The sequence below is a fragment of the Xiphophorus hellerii genome, chromosome 2 (genome assembly GCF_003331165.1).
Source record: "Xiphophorus hellerii strain 12219 chromosome 2, Xiphophorus_hellerii-4.1, whole genome shotgun sequence".
In the NCBI taxonomy this organism is placed as follows: domain Eukaryota; kingdom Metazoa; phylum Chordata; class Actinopteri; order Cyprinodontiformes; family Poeciliidae; genus Xiphophorus; species Xiphophorus hellerii.
In genome coordinates this window covers 29,866,062-29,886,466 of record NC_045673.1, presented here as the reverse complement: position 1 = coordinate 29,886,466, position 20,405 = coordinate 29,866,062, and the positions used below count along the sequence as shown (strand labels likewise).

The 20,405-nt window shown below is 37.2% G+C and overlaps 1 protein-coding gene across 3 annotated transcripts in view; it reads right to left on the bottom strand.

The window, feature by feature from the left end:
• Window positions 1–8,535, bottom strand: part of cadps2 (Ca++-dependent secretion activator 2) — a 146,454-nt gene extending 137,919 nt beyond the window's left edge. For 2 of the 3 annotated variants that reach the window (XM_032546225.1, XM_032546241.1), the window contains exons 1-3: window positions 7,894–8,535; window positions 4,369–4,482; window positions 1,823–2,155 (exon numbers count right to left, since the gene is read on the bottom strand). In XM_032546225.1, the coding sequence (XP_032402116.1) occupies window positions 1,823–2,155; window positions 4,369–4,482; window positions 7,894–8,232 (786 nt within the window). In that variant the 5' untranslated portion in view covers window positions 8,233–8,535. The remainder of the gene's footprint in view (window positions 1–1,822; window positions 2,156–4,368; window positions 4,483–7,893) is intronic. The other variant, XM_032546233.1, reaches the window with a different exon arrangement.
• Between the last annotated feature and the right edge of the window lie 11,870 nt (window positions 8,536–20,405).

Sequence of the window (20,405 nt, the reverse complement as noted above, 5' to 3'; positions counted from 1 at the left end):
ACACATAATCACTAACATTTGTCTGTCACCTATGAAATGGGCCAGTTTAACACGATTAAGCTTACAGGAAACTGCCTGCACCGTAAACAACCGTCCTGCACTGTGGAGAAAGAAGTGTTGATCAAAACAAAGCGGCTGTTAATGTTAATTCAATATCTGGAAGTGTGACCAACACAAACTGGATGGCTTATTTCACTTCCTCTGGTGTCACTGATAAAACTACAGGCAGGCTGCAATTCTAAAACATTGCAGAAAACAAATGTCATCGTCCACAACTTCTCCTCCTGTTCACTGATTGGTCCGGAAGAAAGTCTACCGAAAAGAATCTAAGTGAATGGGACTCGGTGAGAGCTCACATGACCTGAACTATTCCACTTCTGCTGGCTGCTGTCATTTCTGATGTTTTGAAATACTCTTGGTCATCTTTTCTGATTTTCAGATTAATTCCTAATGGCCTTTACACCTGGAAGCCCTCATTGCACTCTTCAGACTTTGTTTGCAGGAAAGAACAACTTGAATTGTCACATACTTTCAGAAAAATCTCCCCCTACCCCCTTTTTATTTTTATTTTTTACAATAAACAATATTTCAGCAGGTACTTACTTAAGGAGGGATGGATTGTGGTCATGCAGGTTGCAGTAACAAGCTTAATTTACTTTGCTTACAGTCCTTTATAATCTTAGATGAAATGGGGTCCAGAGGACAAGTGGAGCTTTGCACGCCTGCAGTGAGTTTGGATGACTCTTCTGGGATAACATGAAAGAACTGAGACAGGTGCTGAGGGCTGTGAGGATGAGGATCATGTGGAGAAGTTAAACAATGGTGATGTTTAAGGTCTGTTAAGCTAGAAAAATTATAATTCAACAGGGGCACCAGCTCTAGGAGCTTCAGAAGGGTTTGAATACTTTTTTAAGTGTCAGTTTAAGAGTACAGGAGCAGGTGGAAAATCAGCTGTGATGTGGGTTTAGATAAATATGAGCAGCTGGATCAGATAGGGCAGGACTTGAACAGATAACTGGCTGACTTATCGGTCTCTGCCTCCACTGCTAAAAACACAAAATCTTACCATGTTTGGTTTAGTTTTTAGGGCAAATATCTTGGTGCCCTTGGAATTACACAAAACTAATTTACAAGTAACTTTTCAGCACGATAATAGCTTGAATGAATAAATCCTTAACATTGATAAAGATGTCCTTATTCCATTGGCAGATTGTTTCACTTATAACATGGGAAAAATGTCTTTGTGTGTGTGTCTGCCAATACAACATGTACATTTCGAGTGTACATGTCATCAGTGTGTACTTGAAATGCCTCAGCATTCACAACAGGATCTGATGAAAGGGAAAACCTGTAGCATTAGCAGAGAGCAACAGGGGGAATGGGAGAGAGTGAGTGGCGCTAAACAACGATTGTGACCAACAGAGCCAAGATGTGCCTCAGGCTCTGATTGGTTGTTTCTAGTTCAATTTCCTCACAGTTTATTTGTCTCATACCATACTGTCACAACATAGAGAGTTAGTTTCTAGGGCAAATATCTTAGTGCCCTTGGAATTACATAAAACTATTTACAAGTAACTTTTCAGCAAGATATAGTAGCTTGAATGAATAATTCCTTAATATTGATAAAGATGTACTTATTCCATTGACATGACCAACCTCCTGCACGCCTCCTTCCAGAAAACCAAACCGCAAGAAAAAATGGTTGTTAACATTAGCCCAGTTTTACTTCTGGGACAATTACTGACATGTTAAAAAATATCAGTTAATAAACACGTTAATGCATCCCTAAGGTGAGGTCATCTGCTGACAAAAATCCACTTACCTGACAGGCATTGTATAGCAGCTGGTGCTCAAACTTGCGGATGCCCAGTATCTGCTGGAACATTTCGTACAGCTGCTCTTTACTGAGGATGAGCTCTGAAACAGCACTCAGGTGTGCCCGCTGTGGTTGGCGCCGCATGTCTTCCTCCCCACAGTAGATGGTATCATACTTGGTAATCCAGGAGCTCAGCACAGTCTCTTTACTCAAGCCACCGATCTCCGGAAGGCTGCGCACCCGTCGCTCAATGTTTTTCTTAAAAACCTCGCGAAAGTCATTGGCTGAGCACCCACCACTCTGAACCATTCGGTAAACTCTCTCACTCTTCAGAAAACCCTGTTTAGAGAGAGAAAGAACATACTTAGTTATTTGTTCATATGGTCCACTGAAATAGCTTCAACATGTCAACACTTTCAAAGGAAAAAAAGGGAAATTGTTTAAGTTTAAGTGCAGTCTGGCTTGTTTGCAGCCAAATAAGTCCCAGCCACACTGAGGTTATTTTGGTAAGACTGAAAGAACATCAGCAAAAATAGGTCAAGTCAATTAATTACCAACCTTTCCAGAGGTCTTTAAGAAATCAATGAGCCAACTTACTCCCACAGTGCCTTTCAGATACTGTGGGAAGAAAGACTATGAGTAAAATATTTAAGGTTCTTTTTATCAGAAGAAAATTATCTGAAAATACTTTTCATAGCACAAAGTGTCTAACAATCCATGCAATTCCAACAGAAATTAAAACAAATAGGCCCATAAACCATCGTGTCTGGTACAGGTGTCTGAAAACTTTGTAATCCCAAGAGTTATTCTTGCTCTATGTCCAGCAAAGTAAAATTTACTTTGCTGGACATACTTTGCTATGACTTGATCTTTAAAACCTAAGGTGGCCTTTCCAACTGGGCCGACCCCATCCAGAGACAGTGCCAAAAAAATAAAATCCAAACAAGCTAGCAAACCTGAGCTGCCCAAACGAGACAGTCCCAACCTTCCAACGAGCTCCAACCTCAACTCCACCTCCCAGGTTCCAATAGACTCCTGCCAACTGTGGGTTTCCACCCTGTGGGGAGCACCGACTTCACTAGCACACCAGTGCATTTCTGTCTGTGGCCTGCATCAGGGTTTTTCTACCTCTTGATGATCTCATTCTGACATTCACAATGTTCATGATAACTGAAACAATGAACAATTGTTTAAAGCACAACTGTTTGGACAAAGGATGAAGCTCTTGGTCTATTGTATCCGATAATCTCCAGATTAGTCCTCAGACTGCTGTCCTCCATCATCCTGCTTTCTGATTTCTATATGTTCTTTTCCATTCTGTAGAGCACCACAAATGCCAGCAATTATTACTTATAAAGTGATCGGCAGGAGACTTCCTCCCACCCTGCTGCTCAAATTAATTGAGGCCTTAAACATCACTAAATTATTCATGCAGGAGGAGAAGCCAGAGATTAGAGACAAAGAAACAGGGATCTGCAGGCTGTCATCTGTCTGGTGAAGAATAAATCCATATACTGTACTTTACTTCTTGTAAAAATAAACAGAATAATTGCTAAAAATCTCTTACAACTTTGTTAAAAACAAAAATTAACTTAATCTGACATTTCAAGTTCAAAAAGTGGTCAAAAAAATCCATTTTACAAAAACCTCCGGTCATCACACACACACAAATATATACATACACACATATATGTTACTTAATGTGTTCCCACAGGATCATTTAAAAATTTTTTTTTTTTTTTTACTCAGTGGCAGAAACAGGCTTCCGTAGAAACAGGCTTCCGTACTTTGTGCTATTGCAGCATTTCTGTCTCTTGCTCCTTTTTCCTCCGATTGCACCATTTTGTTTGTAATTGCACCATTTTGTTTGTAATTGCACCATTTTGTTTGTAATTGCACCATTTTGTTTGTAATTGCACCATTTTGTTTGTTAATGATGTCAGTTTTTGGTTTTTTGTAGGATTTTATTTGTGATTGTGTCCCTTTTTGTTTGGATTTGTTTTGTTCATTGAAGGTTTTTGCTTCTATTTTCTGTTTTTGCAGAGCTTTTCTGTTGCATTTGTTTGTTTGTTTTTTGTTGTTGTTGATGTTTTTTTACATGTGTTTGCAGCTTGTTTCGCCGTTTATGTGTTTGCACCTGTCGGCCACAGTAGCTTGGCAATGAAACATTATAATTGTTTGTAAATGACTTGACCGGGCTGGCAGGTCTCGCTGTGGCTTGCGCACGCCTCCTTTCACTCAAACTGGATACAGGCGTGCCTGTATCGGAATTTATATCAATTCTTCATCAAGGTATGAGTCAAGCTTAAAAGCCACATCACTTCCTCTGCTTATGTAGCTCAATGTGAACCACAAATATAATCTAGAATAGCTTTTAGAGGTTGCGCAGTTAGAGGGCAGTGAGGATGATATGCCTTAGTGAACAAAGAATTATGTGTCCGTAGTTATGACAAGAATCAAGGTGGTTGATGAGAATCAGAGTTTCTTTGACCAACACACATTTCTGTTTCTGAAATACAGGAATCATTTACATGAAGCTTGTGTCCCCTCACCTCATAGTAGCTTCTCACAGCATTGCAGAAAGCTTCATCAGCGATAATCTGAGTCTCTCCATTGAGGAAGGCCAGGAAGCGCTCCTTCACTGTCTGCAGCTGCTGCTTGTTGACCTTACAGAGAAAACAGAGGAAGCAGGAGGTACAAACTTAATACAGTGAAACTTAAAGAGGAGTACATGACTGGAAAAATGAGTTCCATATAGACATGGGGTATACAACAATATTCTACGGAAAATGGTGTAAAAAAAGAAAAAAAGGCATAACATTATTTTTTATAATCAGATTGTGATGTTACCATTGTATTACACATGTTTTAATGAGGATAAAAGCAAACTGTGGTAACATCACCTGAATCTGTGCTCTTTACATCAGATATTAATATGTCTAAGATTTGGGTCTTGAAGTAAGACCCATAATCGTTTCCCCAGTAAGCCTCCCAGGAATAAGGTGGTTATAGAAAAATATTCAGATTTTATTTTGTGGTTTTAAAGGCTCTACATTGAAGACAGTGAGACATAAAGGCATACATTTTTGTAAATTTCTATCTGTTCTCTCTTCTGTTCTCGGCTCCCACACACAGAGCTGGGTCCACTTGCTCAGCTCTTCCTTCCCGTTTCAAACTAAAAATTAATTCTTATTTTTTTCTGAGATAAATGGCAGAAAAGCCATTTAGATGCAAATGTCTCTCCAATGATTTTTTTTTGGGGGGGGGATGGACAATTCTAGACTTTTCCAAGATTGGGGGGGTCCCGACCCCCTGGGATTTACGCCATTGTCCTGCCCACCAAAGGTTTTTTTTTCCCCAGATCACACCAGTCTAATCTGATTTGACTGTTTGTTTATAAATGCCCCAAAAATAGCTGTACTACTAGTTGTCTTATAGAGTTTACTGTACAATGACAATAAATCAAATCAATAGATAGATTAGATAATCTACCCATCAGTGCCATGACTGAGTGTGTGACTGACGATAAACTCCTGTGTGGGCAGCACCATTGGCACCAGAACAGTGAGATGCTTCCAGATTCTGAAATCCAGAATAACAAACCCTGGATCACAGAGCAAATGAGCTGAACGCATTCCACAAAAGGTTCAGTTCCGGAACAAACTCATCATCATCATCATCCTCTCTGTCCCCAGTCATACACACATCCCATCTTCCTCTGACCCACAGCTTTCCTGTAAGATCTTAGATGTTCCATCTTCCACCTCAGTCATGGACTCTTCTGCTTCCACAAGTCTGTCTTCAATCACATCAGGAGATGCTGCTGCTCCCTTTGCGTCCCCCTCCCACTTTTCTGTATCTAGAACTGAAAAGGCACCCGGAGAGACTGAACTGGACCCGGGCTGCAGGTCCAGATGGTATCAGCCCTGGAGTCCTGAAGGCCTGAAGTTGCAAACCAGCTCTGTGGGATTCTGCAACATCTCTTCAACCGTAGCCTGACAGTTCAGTCAGCTACTACATAGTGAAGTAGTAGTGAAGTTCCTCCCCTTCATTACTCCTCTGTTTAGTAGTAAACTTATTGTAGGATAATATAGTTAATAATTCAGGCTATGATAGAACCTGACTGAAGCTGATGCTTGGAGTAAAAAGAAGTAAAACCCCTTAGCAAGATACTCTGTTGCTGTGACTGATCAATAAAGAATATCTTATCAATAATTAAAAAATTACAAAATGTCATAAAGTATGATTACTGCTGAATAGACAGATCAAGCAAAGTACGAAAGACCAAAGCACCAAGGCTGACATCCACAGTGCCATCTGGTCTACAAATAAAGTAAATTTATACCAATCCTGCTATATTTATATTCTTATCCATTTCCCTTAGAATAGCATTGTAGGAAACAGGAGAGTACATTTTCAGAAAGCTGAAGGTTTGTCATACACTGGGTTAAAATCTTGTCACAAATACATACACAACTGGTTCCAAAAGTGGTTTGGCTCATCCATCTACATCCCATTTCCTCAGAAAGCAGTAAACACATGAACAATCCAAGCTGCATCACATAACACAAGGTATACATGGGTTGTGAGTTATTTACACGTACTGACACTAAGTTAATAACCAAGCCCCACCGTTGCTGAAAGCATGTGCACAACCTGGTTATGAGCTTGATGACACAGTATCAGGATTTAGTACCTTCGAAGTTATAAAGCAGATAGGAAAGAAATAATGTTTCTGATATGTCTGTGTTTCCAGTTGAGATAGATCAATGTAGAGAGGTCAATGTAGAGAGGTCAATACGGAGGGTATTTTGAAAGTTGCCAGGTGGCGCTGTTGAGCCGTTTGTGATTTTTGCACGACCTTAAAATACGTAATTTTCATGCAGTTTTTGATTATTATTGATTATGATAAGGCCTCCAAAAGGCCACGTACTTTAGGTGGAAGAAAAAAAATAGTAAACAGTATGATTACAACAGGCCTTTGCTTTCGCTGCTCTGGCCTAAATATTAAACAGCCTCATCAAAATATTGCAGGTGTTTCTGTGCTTTGCTTTAGACCTTTGTCACTGTGTAAATCTGTTAAAAATTTGACACTGAATTTAATTTCATCTTAGATTTTTGTACTGAAATAGAATTTAAATAAAATTTGAACATTCTTGCTGAAAAAAAATTTTATTTTATAAAACATTGTTATGTTAATGACACAGATGATCTCACGGTATCATGGAGAGATACTGCCAGAGAATGGTGCAGTGGAGCAGTTGAGAGCACTGTTGTCTTGCAGCAAGAAGGTCCTGGGTTCAATTCCCGGGCCTGGGTCTTTCTGCATGGAGTTTGCATGAACTGAACTGAACTGAACTGAGCCAAATGAACCAATTTAATGACATCTGGTGGTGCTTTGAGTTTAGTAGATAATTAGTGTGTCACACTCAATTTACAACATTCATGTCCTGTAAACAAACAAACAGTTGAAGTTGTTTAAACTGTAGGCCCTCACTCTATAACCCATGAAAGTTTTACTTTTTGAATTGAATTATGGTTATTAAACAACTTTTCCATGATATTCAAATTTCTTGGAAAGGATCTGTAGCTGACTGATGGGAAGTGATGGATGGCTGTGAGAATAAAGGCAGACTAAGATCTCAGTGTTCCAGGGTTCTGACGGCGCCTCCGTTGCCAAGTATAACAGACTCCCTTGAGTGATTTGTGTCTTTAATTGTTTTTGCATTATACACAATGTTTACACAATTTCCTAACGGACATAACATTAGATCTACAACACTTTATGCAGTGTGTGTATGTTTTGGAAGCACTTTTAAAGTTGGAAACCTACTGATTGTTTGAAAACCAAATAAACTTAATGTGTTGCGGAAAAGAAAGAAACTATTTGTTTTTCAATCATTTGAGGTTAACACTATGCTGAACTGTTCTGTGCATTATTTTCATTTCAAGCCATGTAAAATTGTGATGTTTTAAGGGTTTGCTAAAGCAGAAGAGTTCGCTTTGTTTGGTTGAGACTTCTCCAATATTAATTCCCTGCACTGAGAAGCTAAAGCCTCCTTGCTGTTCAGTCTCACCTTCTGCTGTCTTCGGGCCATGTCGGTGGGCTGCTTGGCGTTGAACGGATAGGAAATACACCGCAGAACAAATACATAGATCTGCAGCTTGGTCCTCCTCTCCTTTTCCTCCTTCTGAAGACGCTCTCGCTCCTTCTTTTCCTCATCGTCACCCGCAGAGGGGCAGTCTTTTGCACCTTCACCGGGGGGTTCGGCAAACTGCAGCTGCTGACCGCCCGCCCGCCCGCTGTCTCCCTGCTTTTCTGCCTCTGAGAAGGCGGACGGTTTCCTCGGAGGCTCTCTGGTAACTTCAGGGTCGGACTCCCCGCCCGTGTCTTCGCTAGAGGACGGGTCCAGCATGGTGACAGGTGTTAAAACGCAGACTAACAGACTAATAACACGGCAAAGTCCTGTTCACGCTTTAGTTTGTTTTAGTTGACGTGGCGCTACCGCCAGCATATCTACTGTCAACGCCGTTTTCCTGCTGGAACAAGTGCTGCGTTTGAAGTCACGACCTGGGTTAAATGCTGTTGCTGATGGCGACGTCAGGGCAGGCGGAGTTTTCCGGATAAACGTCGCCGCGTGAGCTTCGTTCCTTCACGCACAGAAAATGTGTTGGAATGGCAGCGCGCGCGCTCGCTCGCAGCCACCGGTTGCTACAGAAAGCTCGATATGCGTACAGGTGAGCAACCTGTGGCTGCGAGCAGAGATGGGTTGAAACAGAGCGAAGAGGTGTCACTCTGGACTTTTTTAAATGCACCAATTTTTTCTCTCCAAATTACACATACAGTAGTTGTGTATCAAGGGTGTAACTTTGTGTTGCAAGTTGGTTGGGACACAGTTACGGGAAGGCCTTTTATTCTCTAGTGCTAAGAATAAAGCCAAAACTTACATGTTAATGCCAGATAGTCTTATTCAGAACATTAGGATATACAGTACGTCCTGATCAGGCTTGTCAGATTAATAGTAGCCTACTTCGAAAAGTAGTAATAGGAGGTATTAAACATATTACGAAATATAAATATGTTAAAACATACGTGATCTAATTATGTCTTTCACTTGGTGATGGAATTGTTGACAAAGGAACTATATGTGAAATATATGTGAAACTTTTTACAAATCATTGTATGAGTCTAGACATTCTCCCGAGGAACATGATTATTTCTTTAATTCCTTAAGTGGCACAGAAACAATTGGTGACCAAAATAAAATATTATGCGACTCTCCAATCACGCCTGATGAAATTAAAGAAGTTATTAATAGTCTTAAATCAAATGAATCTCCTGGTACAGATGGGCTTACATCAGAACTTTTGGATGGATAATGGATAATGATAATGGATCAATGATGGTGGATAATGATATTCTATCTGTAAAACAATTGTTTAATGAGGATGGTCAACTATTTAATTATGGTGAGTTTCTTTGTTAATATAAATTCCCTGTGACCCCTAAAGAATTTGCTGTTGTTTTCGATGCTATTTTAGCAGGTTTGAAATTTCTTATATCAACCTCAGGTAGAGCCCATGTCCAATATCCCAGCTCTCCACAGTTATTTATTGGTAATTCAGACCCGTTACTTAGTATTAAAACAGGAAATAAACATATCAGAGAGATAATCCAGAGGAATACTATTACCAAACCTGCTTCAATCTTTTTTTGGAACAATCTTTATTTAGATATTGATTGGGAACAAACATGGTTGTTGCCAAGAAAGTTTTTTGTCTCAAATAAAGTACGGGAGGGCTCTCTTCAAATTTTACACAGGTGTTACCCTGTAAATTCAGTACTGAATAAATATATTCCAAATATTGATCCTCTTTGTTCCTTTTGTCACATCAAACAAGAAACATTAACCCACCTGTTTTGGGAATGCTCTTTCAGCAAAACGTTTTGGTGTGACTTCAATATTTTCTTTAGTCGGAAATGTAATATACATTTATTATTATTCCTTTGAATGTTAAATATGTTTTCCTTGGTATTTCCAATAATAGTATTTGTTGGAAAGAATATATTATAAACTTTCTTATTCTATTATTCTTATTCTAAGTTCCACATACATGCCTGTAAATTTGCTAAGAATAAACCAACCTTACTGTTTTTAGAGCTTATGTAAGATGTTTTTTAGACTCTAAAAATGTGCACCAACTCTAAAGCTATGAAACTTATAACCTTAAGTGATGAATTTGATTTGTAAACTGTTATTTTTTATTTTTTCTCATGGAATCTTGTGGATTTGTTACCCCAGCACCGCGAGCATGCTACTGTCTGCAATTGTATATGCTTTATTTGTAAATAAAGTTTATTTTAAAAAAAAGATTTTTTAACCCTCCTGGGTCTCTTTCGGTTGTTGCTTTAATTTCATTTTTATATAAAATTATTGAGGTAAATGGCATAGGATGTGTTTAGGTTGTACACGTTATCTCTTATTGTCACCTTCCTAAAATAATGGCTTAAGTCATTTTCTTGTTTTGCTAAAAGTGGTATTATTATTTCTTTATTATTTTTGCCTAAAATATGTTTCGGAAAGAAAAAAGTAGTGATTTTTTTTGTTGTTAAATCTGTTTGGGCAATGATATGCCTTAGATAGATAGATAGATAGATAGATAATCACACACACATATATATATGGGTGTGTGTGTATATATATATATATATATATATATATATATATTCCAACAGATCCACATTTTCATCTCTCGCCCATTTCCGTCTTGTTCCAGTAGCCCATTTGTCATCAAGGTGCTCTGGTTCCCCAACACCTGACGCAGACCTTGTTTGGCCGGGCGACGTCTGAGCCGGCATGTTATGCATTTTTGTGTCTCTCATGGTATGAGGTAGGCAGTAGCTTGAAGGGTCTTGCCTAAGGACCCAGACTGGATTCGAACCCTGCCCTCTCGGGTGATATACTGATGCCTTATCTATTGAGCTATCCATGCCTGTGGTCATCGGGGCCCTCGGGGCAGTCACCCCCAAACTGGACCAATGGCTACAACAGATCCCAGGAACAACATCAGACATCTCAGTCCAGAAATGTGCAATCCTTGGCACAGCCAAGATACTGCGCAGAACCCTCAAGCTCCCAGGCCTCTGGTAGAGGGCCCGAGCTCAGAGGATAAGAACCACCCGCGGTGGGTGAGAAGGGAATTTTTTTTTTTTTTTTTATATATATATATACTGTAGGATATATATATATATATATCCGTACATGTATATCCGTACATGTACAGAGAGAGGAAGAGGTAGATATACAGTATGTACACTCAACAAAAATATATAAACGCAACACTTTTGTTTTTGCTCCCATTTTTCATGAGATGGATTCAAAGATCTAAAATTCATTCCAGATAAACAATATTACCATTTCTTTCAAATGTTGTCCACAAATCTGTCTAAATGTTTGATAGTTATTGTGGGCAGTATAAGGTACACCTGTGCACTAATCATGATGTCAGATCAGTATCTTGATGTGACACACCTGTGAGGTAGGATGGATTATCTCAGCAAAGCAGAAGTTCTCACTATCAAACTTTTAGACAGATTTGTGGACAACATTTGAAAGAAATGGTAATATTGTTTATCTGGAATGAATTTTAGATCTTTGAATCCATCTCATGAAAAATGGGAGCAAAAACAAAAGTGTTGCGTTTATATTTTTGTTGAGTGTAGATAGATTGATTGATTGATATCCATATGTAGATATCTATATATAAATATATAGATATCTACATATAGATTTATATACATTTATAGAGAGACAGACAGATTTAGATATAGATATAGATAGATATCTATGTCTATATATATAATTAAATTTAGAAATAGATATATATATCTTGCCCAGAAAGATAAATCATTTTCTAAATTCTTTTCCAATTTGTATAGGTTTAGACTTCTAAAAGGCTCTTTTTGTTCCATGTTGTTCACATTTTCTTTTTCCAATTCTCCCTTTAATTAATAGATGTGGTTGTCTTATTTTCTGTTTAGAATTAGAAATAAAAATCTTACAATGAATGAACATGAGTACTGATGTTGAACGTGGGGGAAGCCGGAGCACCCGGAGTGAACCCACAGCTGCACAGGGAGACGTTTCCCACCGTGCAGTCCTGGCTTTTTAATATTAAAATGTCCAATTAACAACAACAGTAGCTCTTTTTCCAATTACCACCAATCACCCAACCCACACATGGCCCCACCCCCTTTTAAATCTAATATAAATTGATGTCTATGCTGGATGGACGTTACTTCTGTCTTTGAACTGGCGCAGACATGATGGAGTTACAGCCTTTTTGAATCGCCTCCACAGAGAAATCTTTTTCATGGCGCTCTCTTCTTGTTCTGAGACGTTGTTCTGCTCAGCTGACTCTCCAGCTGCTTGAGTCTCTGATTCCTCAGGTGTTGTTTGAATTCCATCTTTGTTTAATGCAACCTTTATCTGTGGAGGCGATGTTCTCTGTTTTTCCATTAGACCACTCTCCCCTTCTGTGCAAACTACAGGAACCCTACCTGTTACGTTTGAGACTTTGTAAGGTTTTGTCTCTATTTGCTCAGAATCTGTCTGTGGGATCTCTAGTGTTTCTACATCTGTTCTTGGTGTCTTATTGTTGTGGATCAAGTTTGATAGATCTGTCTCTATTAGGTTTACAACAGTTTCTACTTCAGCTTTCATTGCCGTCTTTCTCTTATTCATACATTTTGATTTAGCCAATGGTCTTTTCTCATCTGACTGATCCCCATTCTGTTGTATTTCAGTCACCATTTTGTCTTCACTCACCTGCTGTAGTTCACTAATCACTGTTTCATTGCTATGAATCTCGGTTATGATGGAGGCTGTCTGATCCCCGAATATTTCTGAAAAGAAGTTTTCCGGTATTGAAACTCCATCTTGTTCAGTGTCTTCCACAGAAACCTTATCATTGTTGAGGGTCTCCAGCTCACAGGCAGCTTTCATTGCTGCCTTTCTTTTGTTCTTACACTTAGATTTCTCTGATGGTTTTTTGTCATCTTGCTGGTCCCCACTTAGTTGGGTTTCAGAGACCGTTTGTCCTTCATTGATCTGCTCTACTTTAGCGATCTGTGTTTCAATCATATGAATGTATGTTTTAATGGAGGCTATATGATCCACAACTGTTCCCAGTATAGAAAATTCTTGTTGTTCACTGTTTTCATTATTGGGGATCTCCAGCTCACAGGCAGCTTTCATTGCTGACTCTGTCCTATTCTTACCTGTAGATCTCTTGAATATCTTGGTCTGCTGATCCTGATGCCCATTCAGTTGTGTTTCAGAGGGCTGTTTTTGTAGCACTAAAGAGATCTCAGTTTGTGTTGAAACTGTTTGACTGACTGGTTTTATTGGATAACTGGATTCCTGCAGATCCATCTCAGTTTGTGTTGAAGCTGTTCGACTGACTGGTTTTACTGGATAACTGGTTTCCTGCAGATCCATCTCAGTTTGTGTTGCAGCAGATTGATAATTTGCTGTTTTCTGCTTTGGAATTTCTTGTGAATCTGTTTGAGTCTGAACAGAAACCATTGACTTCTTGCTCTGTCTGCTCTCTGAGAGTCCTTTCCTTGCCAGCTCTTGCTGCTGTCTAAGTTTAGCACTTAGTTTTTTATTTGTGTCAAACATCTCATCAAGTTGTTTCATTAAGTATTTCTGCATTTCGTTATTCGACGGTTTCAAGTTACAACTGGTTTCCTGTCCATCCATCTCTGTTTGTGTTGAAGCAGATTGATAATTCACTGTTTTCTGCTTTGGGCTGTCTTGTGAATCTCTCTGAATTTGAACAGAAACCATTGAATTCCTGCTTTGTCTGCTCTCTGACTGTAGTTTCTTCACCAGCTCTTGCTGTTGTCTAAGTTTAGCACTTAGTTTTTTATTTGTGTCAAACATCTCATCAAGTTGTGTCATTAGGTATTTCTGCATGTCTTTGTATTTCAATTCTGTCTCCTTAAACGTGGCAAGACACGAACACTTTGCTTGACTTGTGTTTTCAGAAGAGTGGGGCAAATTTTGAATTTCATTTAAACACCTTTGTTGAACATTTTCTGCAGTCTGAACATCAGGAACCTCAGATAAATTGTCTGCCTGGCTGTTGTCCTTGGGCTTACCTGTAGATGGACTTGTCTTCTCTTTTTGATCCTGTGTCTCCAGCGCTTTGGTGATTGATTCATTTTCAGTCACCAGTGAAACGTCCTGCTGTTCAATATTTTCAGCAGAAACGTTAAGCTCTTGTTGCTCCAACCAGACTGCAAATGGCACCTTCTTCTTCTTGTGCTTGAGTGGATTGGGTGGCTGTAATTCTCTTTCAACAATGTTGTCGGATGCAACCTCTTCGACTCTAGGTTGGTTGGACTCCATTATAACCTTTTCTTGTTTCAGGTTCTAAGCTCAAATCACTTCTCTAGAAATTCTGTAAAGATTTCACGTTAAGCTTGATGTCAATCTCCAAACGAAATGTTCACCAAACAAAGTTGAAAATCTTACTGTGAACTGCTAACTAAATTCTCGAGAGAAGCGTGTCAACAACGGCTGCTAAACGGCTGTGATGAAAGTAGATGATGTGATGCGCTTATATAATCGCTGGTGATGTCAGAATTCTGTCTTTGGAGTTATATTGTGATGTCACATTGTGTCACATTGTCACATTGTGACATCACAATATAACAAGAGGGACAGAGGTCTCAGACAAGGGTGTCCAGTTTCCCCATATCTATTCATTCTGGCCATGCAAATTCTTTCAGTTAAAATCAAGGAAAAAATTCCAAGGATTAATGTTGCAAACAGAAATATCATAATTTCCCAGCTTGCTGATGACACTGCAGCCTTTTTAAAGAATACATGTGAAATAAAAAACTCAATAAAAAAAATTCAAATCATCAACAGCTTTTCCAAAGCTTCTGGTTTGACTCTAAATCTAAACAAATGTGAATTACTTTCCATTAAATCTAATTTAAAAGGCACATTCCTCAATATTTCTATAAAAGACAAAGTTAAATATCTTGGAATCGCAATAATTAAAGATCAAAATATAAGTATATAGTAAGAAAACAACCAACAAAATGTTAAGAAATATTCTGTTATGAGATGTTGTTTTTTCACCAGCTTGTATATTTTATTGGTCCAGCATTTTTGAAAATATAAATTGGAAGTGGACTTGATTACTCCTAAAAAAATACTTAATAAACAATAAAGGAAGAGAAATTTCTCATAAAATTATTTACAATGTTTATCCTGTTAAAGCATTTTTGATAAAAAGATATAAATGGGATTTGGCAAAAACTATTATTAAATATATATTACCAAAATATTAGAAGAAATATTTATATATTATTCTAGAAGTTTTAGTTCAATACGCAAAGCCTAAAAGCAGTATAATTTCATTTCTATTCAATTACATTTATTTTAATTCACCACTGAGGAAAAGTCTGAAAAGTCCAACAGATCTTAGACTTAATAGATTTTTTTTCCTACTTAGTTTAGATAAGTTATATTAAATTAATAAATATATTAAAGAAATAAACCCATATTCTGTGTCTCTGGTATAAATAAGGTTGATCTAATGAAATAGATTAACTCCTGGTCTTTTTGAATGTATAAGTGACAGTTTAATAGGAAAGAAAAAAATCATTTAAATCAGATTTATAATTAAAACGGTTTAGATAATGGGGAACTACACAATTACCATGAAATAAATGTAATTTATACTGTACTACAACAAATAAATCATTTAAATTTTACAATATTGGCATTTTTAGAGATGTGGAAATCTCTCTAATCTCTCTAGAAAGGATGATATCATGAAAACATGTCAAAGGATATATTTGTTGGGTTGTCGTCTAGTTTGTAAACACAAGGAAGGTTAGGGTTATTATAGTTTAATCAACAACATTTTCATTTTGTAGAAAAAGACTTTTACTGGAGAAATATCACTCAAAAAATGTTAAAAATGACAACTAAATCTGAAATCTTTTGATCCTTTGGTCCTTTGACAAGCGGCACAAATTTTCTCGCACTATTGCGAGACAGAAGGCAAACAGGAAGGAGAGGATCTGCAGCGAAGATGTAGAGAAAAAAGAAAGTACTCCATGTAGAGAATGAGGGAACGATTCAACAGGAGGAGGATCGCTGAAAACAATAATAAAGTTAATTTAATCCATATTAAATTCTTGTTTTTTCTGTTCAGTTTATTTCAGTCATCCCTTACGTAAGAATTTGTATTTCATTACAAGAATATTGCCATAATATTAGCACAAAAAAGATGCAATTTTACCATAACGCCTTAAAATTAAGTCATTTTAATGAGGAAAAAGCTTCTGATGTGACCAGATCAATTCGTTTGATTCTTTCAAAAATACACTCTACTGATAAAGAGTTAATTTGACACTAATGTGTTAAAAGATTAAGTATTTTCTTATTTATAAAACTTCACAAGATGCTCAACATTCCCCATCATAAGTTTTAGTTATTTTTCGCGTTGAGTTTTCATAAAAGTATTACCGAGTTCTCCTAATACCGGGACTGCTTTCTCGTAAAAAAATAAAAAATAATGGTCTGGCTATAATATTTCATCTTAACGTTGAAATAAATAAATAGAAGACGTGATACATTTGTCAAACAAGATGGCAGGTGGAAAAAAAATCCAGGTTTTTCAAAAATTTAAACTTCAAATCTTGTAAAACAATGTGTCAAACAGAAGGCCCGTGGGCCAAGTCTGGCCCTCTGCAGCTTTTATGGGGTCCTCTATACTGCAAATTACATCAAGAGGTTCCTCCAGTTGTTCACAAATAAGCAAAATTCACACAAAATCAATATTTTTTCTGATTTTACTGCAAATGTTTCTCAAAATTCATACAAAAACATTTGGTTTAAGTCAGTGCTGCCTCACCTTTACTTGATGTCAAGTTATAGGGTGTGATCGATACAGCAAGCAGTAAAATGTGACTTTTAATATCATACATTAGCGCAAGTATTGTAAAAGTTCCTTGCAAACATTTCTAAATCAGCACCATAAAATCTGTAATTTTTAAAGCAAAAATTACAAAAAACATTCACAAAATCCTGGAGAGACTGATCAGTGTGAAAAGATGTTAAATATAATTTAATTTTAAGAAACACTTATTGAATGCAGAAACAAACAGCTGTTTATTAATATTTTAAGAGTTTAATGGGTTTTATCAATATATTCTGGCGTAGCCGGCCCTTTAAGAGCATTCAGATTTTTGGTATGGCCCAAAATGAAAACGAGTTTTGACACCCCTGCCTTAGACCATTATTTTAGGAAACAACAATAAGCAATTTGTCTTAAATAGAGTAAAAATATGACCTTTGACTTTTTGTGCAACTGACTTGCATTCAGATTGTTATTTGAAATACATTACAAATCTCAATGTCTTTCATTCCCAGATAAAATGGCATATTAAGGCCATTTTTCTATCTTTTTCTATTAAGATAGAAAAAGGAAAAGTGCATTTCCTCCAAAAACAACTAAAAAAAATTAGATTCACTTCAGGCATTTTCTTGAAACATCTAAGAAATTTCTGAGTTTGAAAGGACAAAAATTGCTTTAAAAAAGACTCAGAAATTTTGTTCTGGACATTTGAGTTTCAAAAGTCAATAATTTCTGAGTTTTTTCTAGCAAATTTATGACTTTTAAAAAATGAAAATTATGGGCTATTTAAATTATAACTTAAGTTGCTTTATTTTTAAGCCTTTTTTAGTTTTGCCATATCCTGGGTGACGGAGAACCAACAGGTAGATAGAAATGAATATCTGGGGAGTATCATAACATTTAAAGCAGCAGGGTTTATATAGAAAAGTATTCAGATTTTATTTTGTGGTTTTAAAGGCTCTACGTTGAAGACAATGAGAAATAAAGGCATAACTTTTAGTTTTTTCTATCTGTTCTCGGCTCCCACACACAGAGCTGGGTCCACTTGCTCAGCTCCTCCTTCCCATTTCAAACTCTTCTAATCAGAGGTGGGGACTCGAGTCACATGACTTGGACTCGAGTCAGACTCGAGTCGTTAAAATCACGACTTGAGACTTGACTTGAAAAAATGCTCAAAGACTCGGACTTGACTTTGACTTTCATGCCATTGACTTGGGACTTGACTCGACTTGAAGCTGTTTACTTGAAAAGACTTGATATTTTTTACTCAAAGTCTTAAAATTTAAAACACATTATTTATAAAGTGGCGTCATTAATTAATTTCACTCATTCCGTATCAATATGCGCAGACCGTCACTATGTTTTTCCTCTCTCCTTATGTATGTATGTGTACGTAGCTGCAGCACAACCAATCAAATTAACAGGATTTGGACGTTTAAAAAAACGCGGCAAAGCTGCAGAGCTCAGGGAACGAAATACGAAATAACCGCTCGAATATGCTTCCGCGAGTAATTTCTTTTGGCTAGTAGGTTATGAACTTTCGACTAAAAAACGAACTGCAACTTGTAAAACATGCAAGAAGAGAATATCGGATGGAGATGCCACGACGTCCAACTTTGTCCGGCATTTGAAGCTTCACAAAGATCGGTAGGTGGCGCTTTTCTTTTGCTGTAAGATAGTTGACTTTAGCTAACTTCGTGTTAGCATGTGTACTCCGGGTTAAATTGGTGATGATTTACCATAAATCCGGTCCTTCAAATGCCTCCACAAATAATGTGCACCGTGTTAGCTCAGGAAGCCGGTGGATAGTGAGCGGGGCTCCGGAACAGAAAGCAGATTCTGGACCTGAACACAGGGAACAGAGTCTCTCTGTCCCATCATGATGATGAGCCGGGTCTAGTATCATCTAAGGATGGCTGGTGTATTTGAAGACATCTACGTTGGGAAATTATATTGACAATATATTGTTTTGACAGGTCAGAGAAAAGAGGAAAAAACTGCTGTTATGGTTCTTTGTATTGTGCTGTGGAAATGTCAGCATTTTCGTCTTTTTTTATTGAATATCAAGTTTAACAGAACTGGGCAATAAAGTGGTCCAATTTAAAAATGTTTTTTATACTTTGTGTTCAGCTACACATGTTCTATCATTTGAGATAAATACATATTTTAAAACGAACAAATGGTCTATTATTTGAATTTTATGTATAATTGCAAATTATAAAAAAAATATAAAATAAAAACGACTCGAAATGACTTGAAATTAAAGGTTCCTGACTTGAGACTTGACTCGACTTTTGCCTGTCTTTACTTGAGACTTGACTCGGACTTGAGGACAAAGACTTGAGACTTACTTGAGACTTGCAACACAGTGACTTGGTCACACCTCTGCTTCTAATTAACTAAAACTTAAAGAGCTAAATATGAATGAGATGTTTGCTACCTTTGACAAAAAAGCTTAAGTCTATGAAAGCAGCGTAGCAGTTTTGTTAATAAGGCATCTATGTGCGGACAGTAACTCGGCAGCAGCTGCATATTAACAGGTAGTTAATGCTTTGTAAAACAAAAGGTCAACGGCAAGTCCGCTCATTGTTCTAGTGGATCATGTGACTTTTGGGCAGTGCTTTACATGCCCTATTGTTTTACATTCAGTCAGGAATATCAGTGGTGGGGAAATGACACAATCAAGCAAAGAATCTGAAAAAGGGACGCAAAGTTTTGATATTAATTGTCAAGACTACGACAGCAAGATAACAAGGTCTAAAGGGATCACATTTCAGAGGTCAGTAAAAAGGTTTAATTAAATATATATATATATATATATATAAAGTGAGGAGTAGGTTAACTATGCTAGCTTAACGTTTATCACCTTAACATGTCTTATTACTGCGCAGTTCGGAGTATTTCGGTTCAACTAACACAAAAATAAGGCGACCTACATTTTCTGACAGATAATGAGGAGACCAGGTGTTTAAGTTGGCTAATCAACCACCGTGAGTCTTCCTTCATATTGATCGCAAAATGAAAATTCAAAAACATAATGTATTGAGTTCTGCTCCCGGACAAGGGATTTTACAGACACCATGATGATGATGATAATTTATTTCAAACAGACATATCACCAACAAACATAATAATAATAAAGACTTTCATGTCTTTATTTGATGGTAAGGTATACAATACCTTACCATCAAATTTACATACTCAGATACATGTAAATACACCACTTATTCGGTGACTGTAAGTCTGAAAAGGAGAGTGATGAAGTTTAACTTATATAATCATACCCCTTTTCCATTCATTAATTCATAGCATAAGTAGTCTTCTTATTTCTATTATCCTTTCCAAAACAATGAAACAATAATAATATTAACTTTAATAAGTTTTCCTGAACCAAATGAAAGGAATACATACACCCATATACTGTATATATACTGTATATATACATACACATCTACCTGCATATATACATAAATAATATTTACCTATTTACACTCCCACATGTATTGACACACACATACACACGCCTGCACCCAATTGCCCAAGTCATCCACAGTGCTCTAATTCTCAGCCAAATTCATCACAACTGTTCATCCTTATACTTTTGAATAGTAACCATTTTAAGTCTTTTCTTAAAATATCTCGT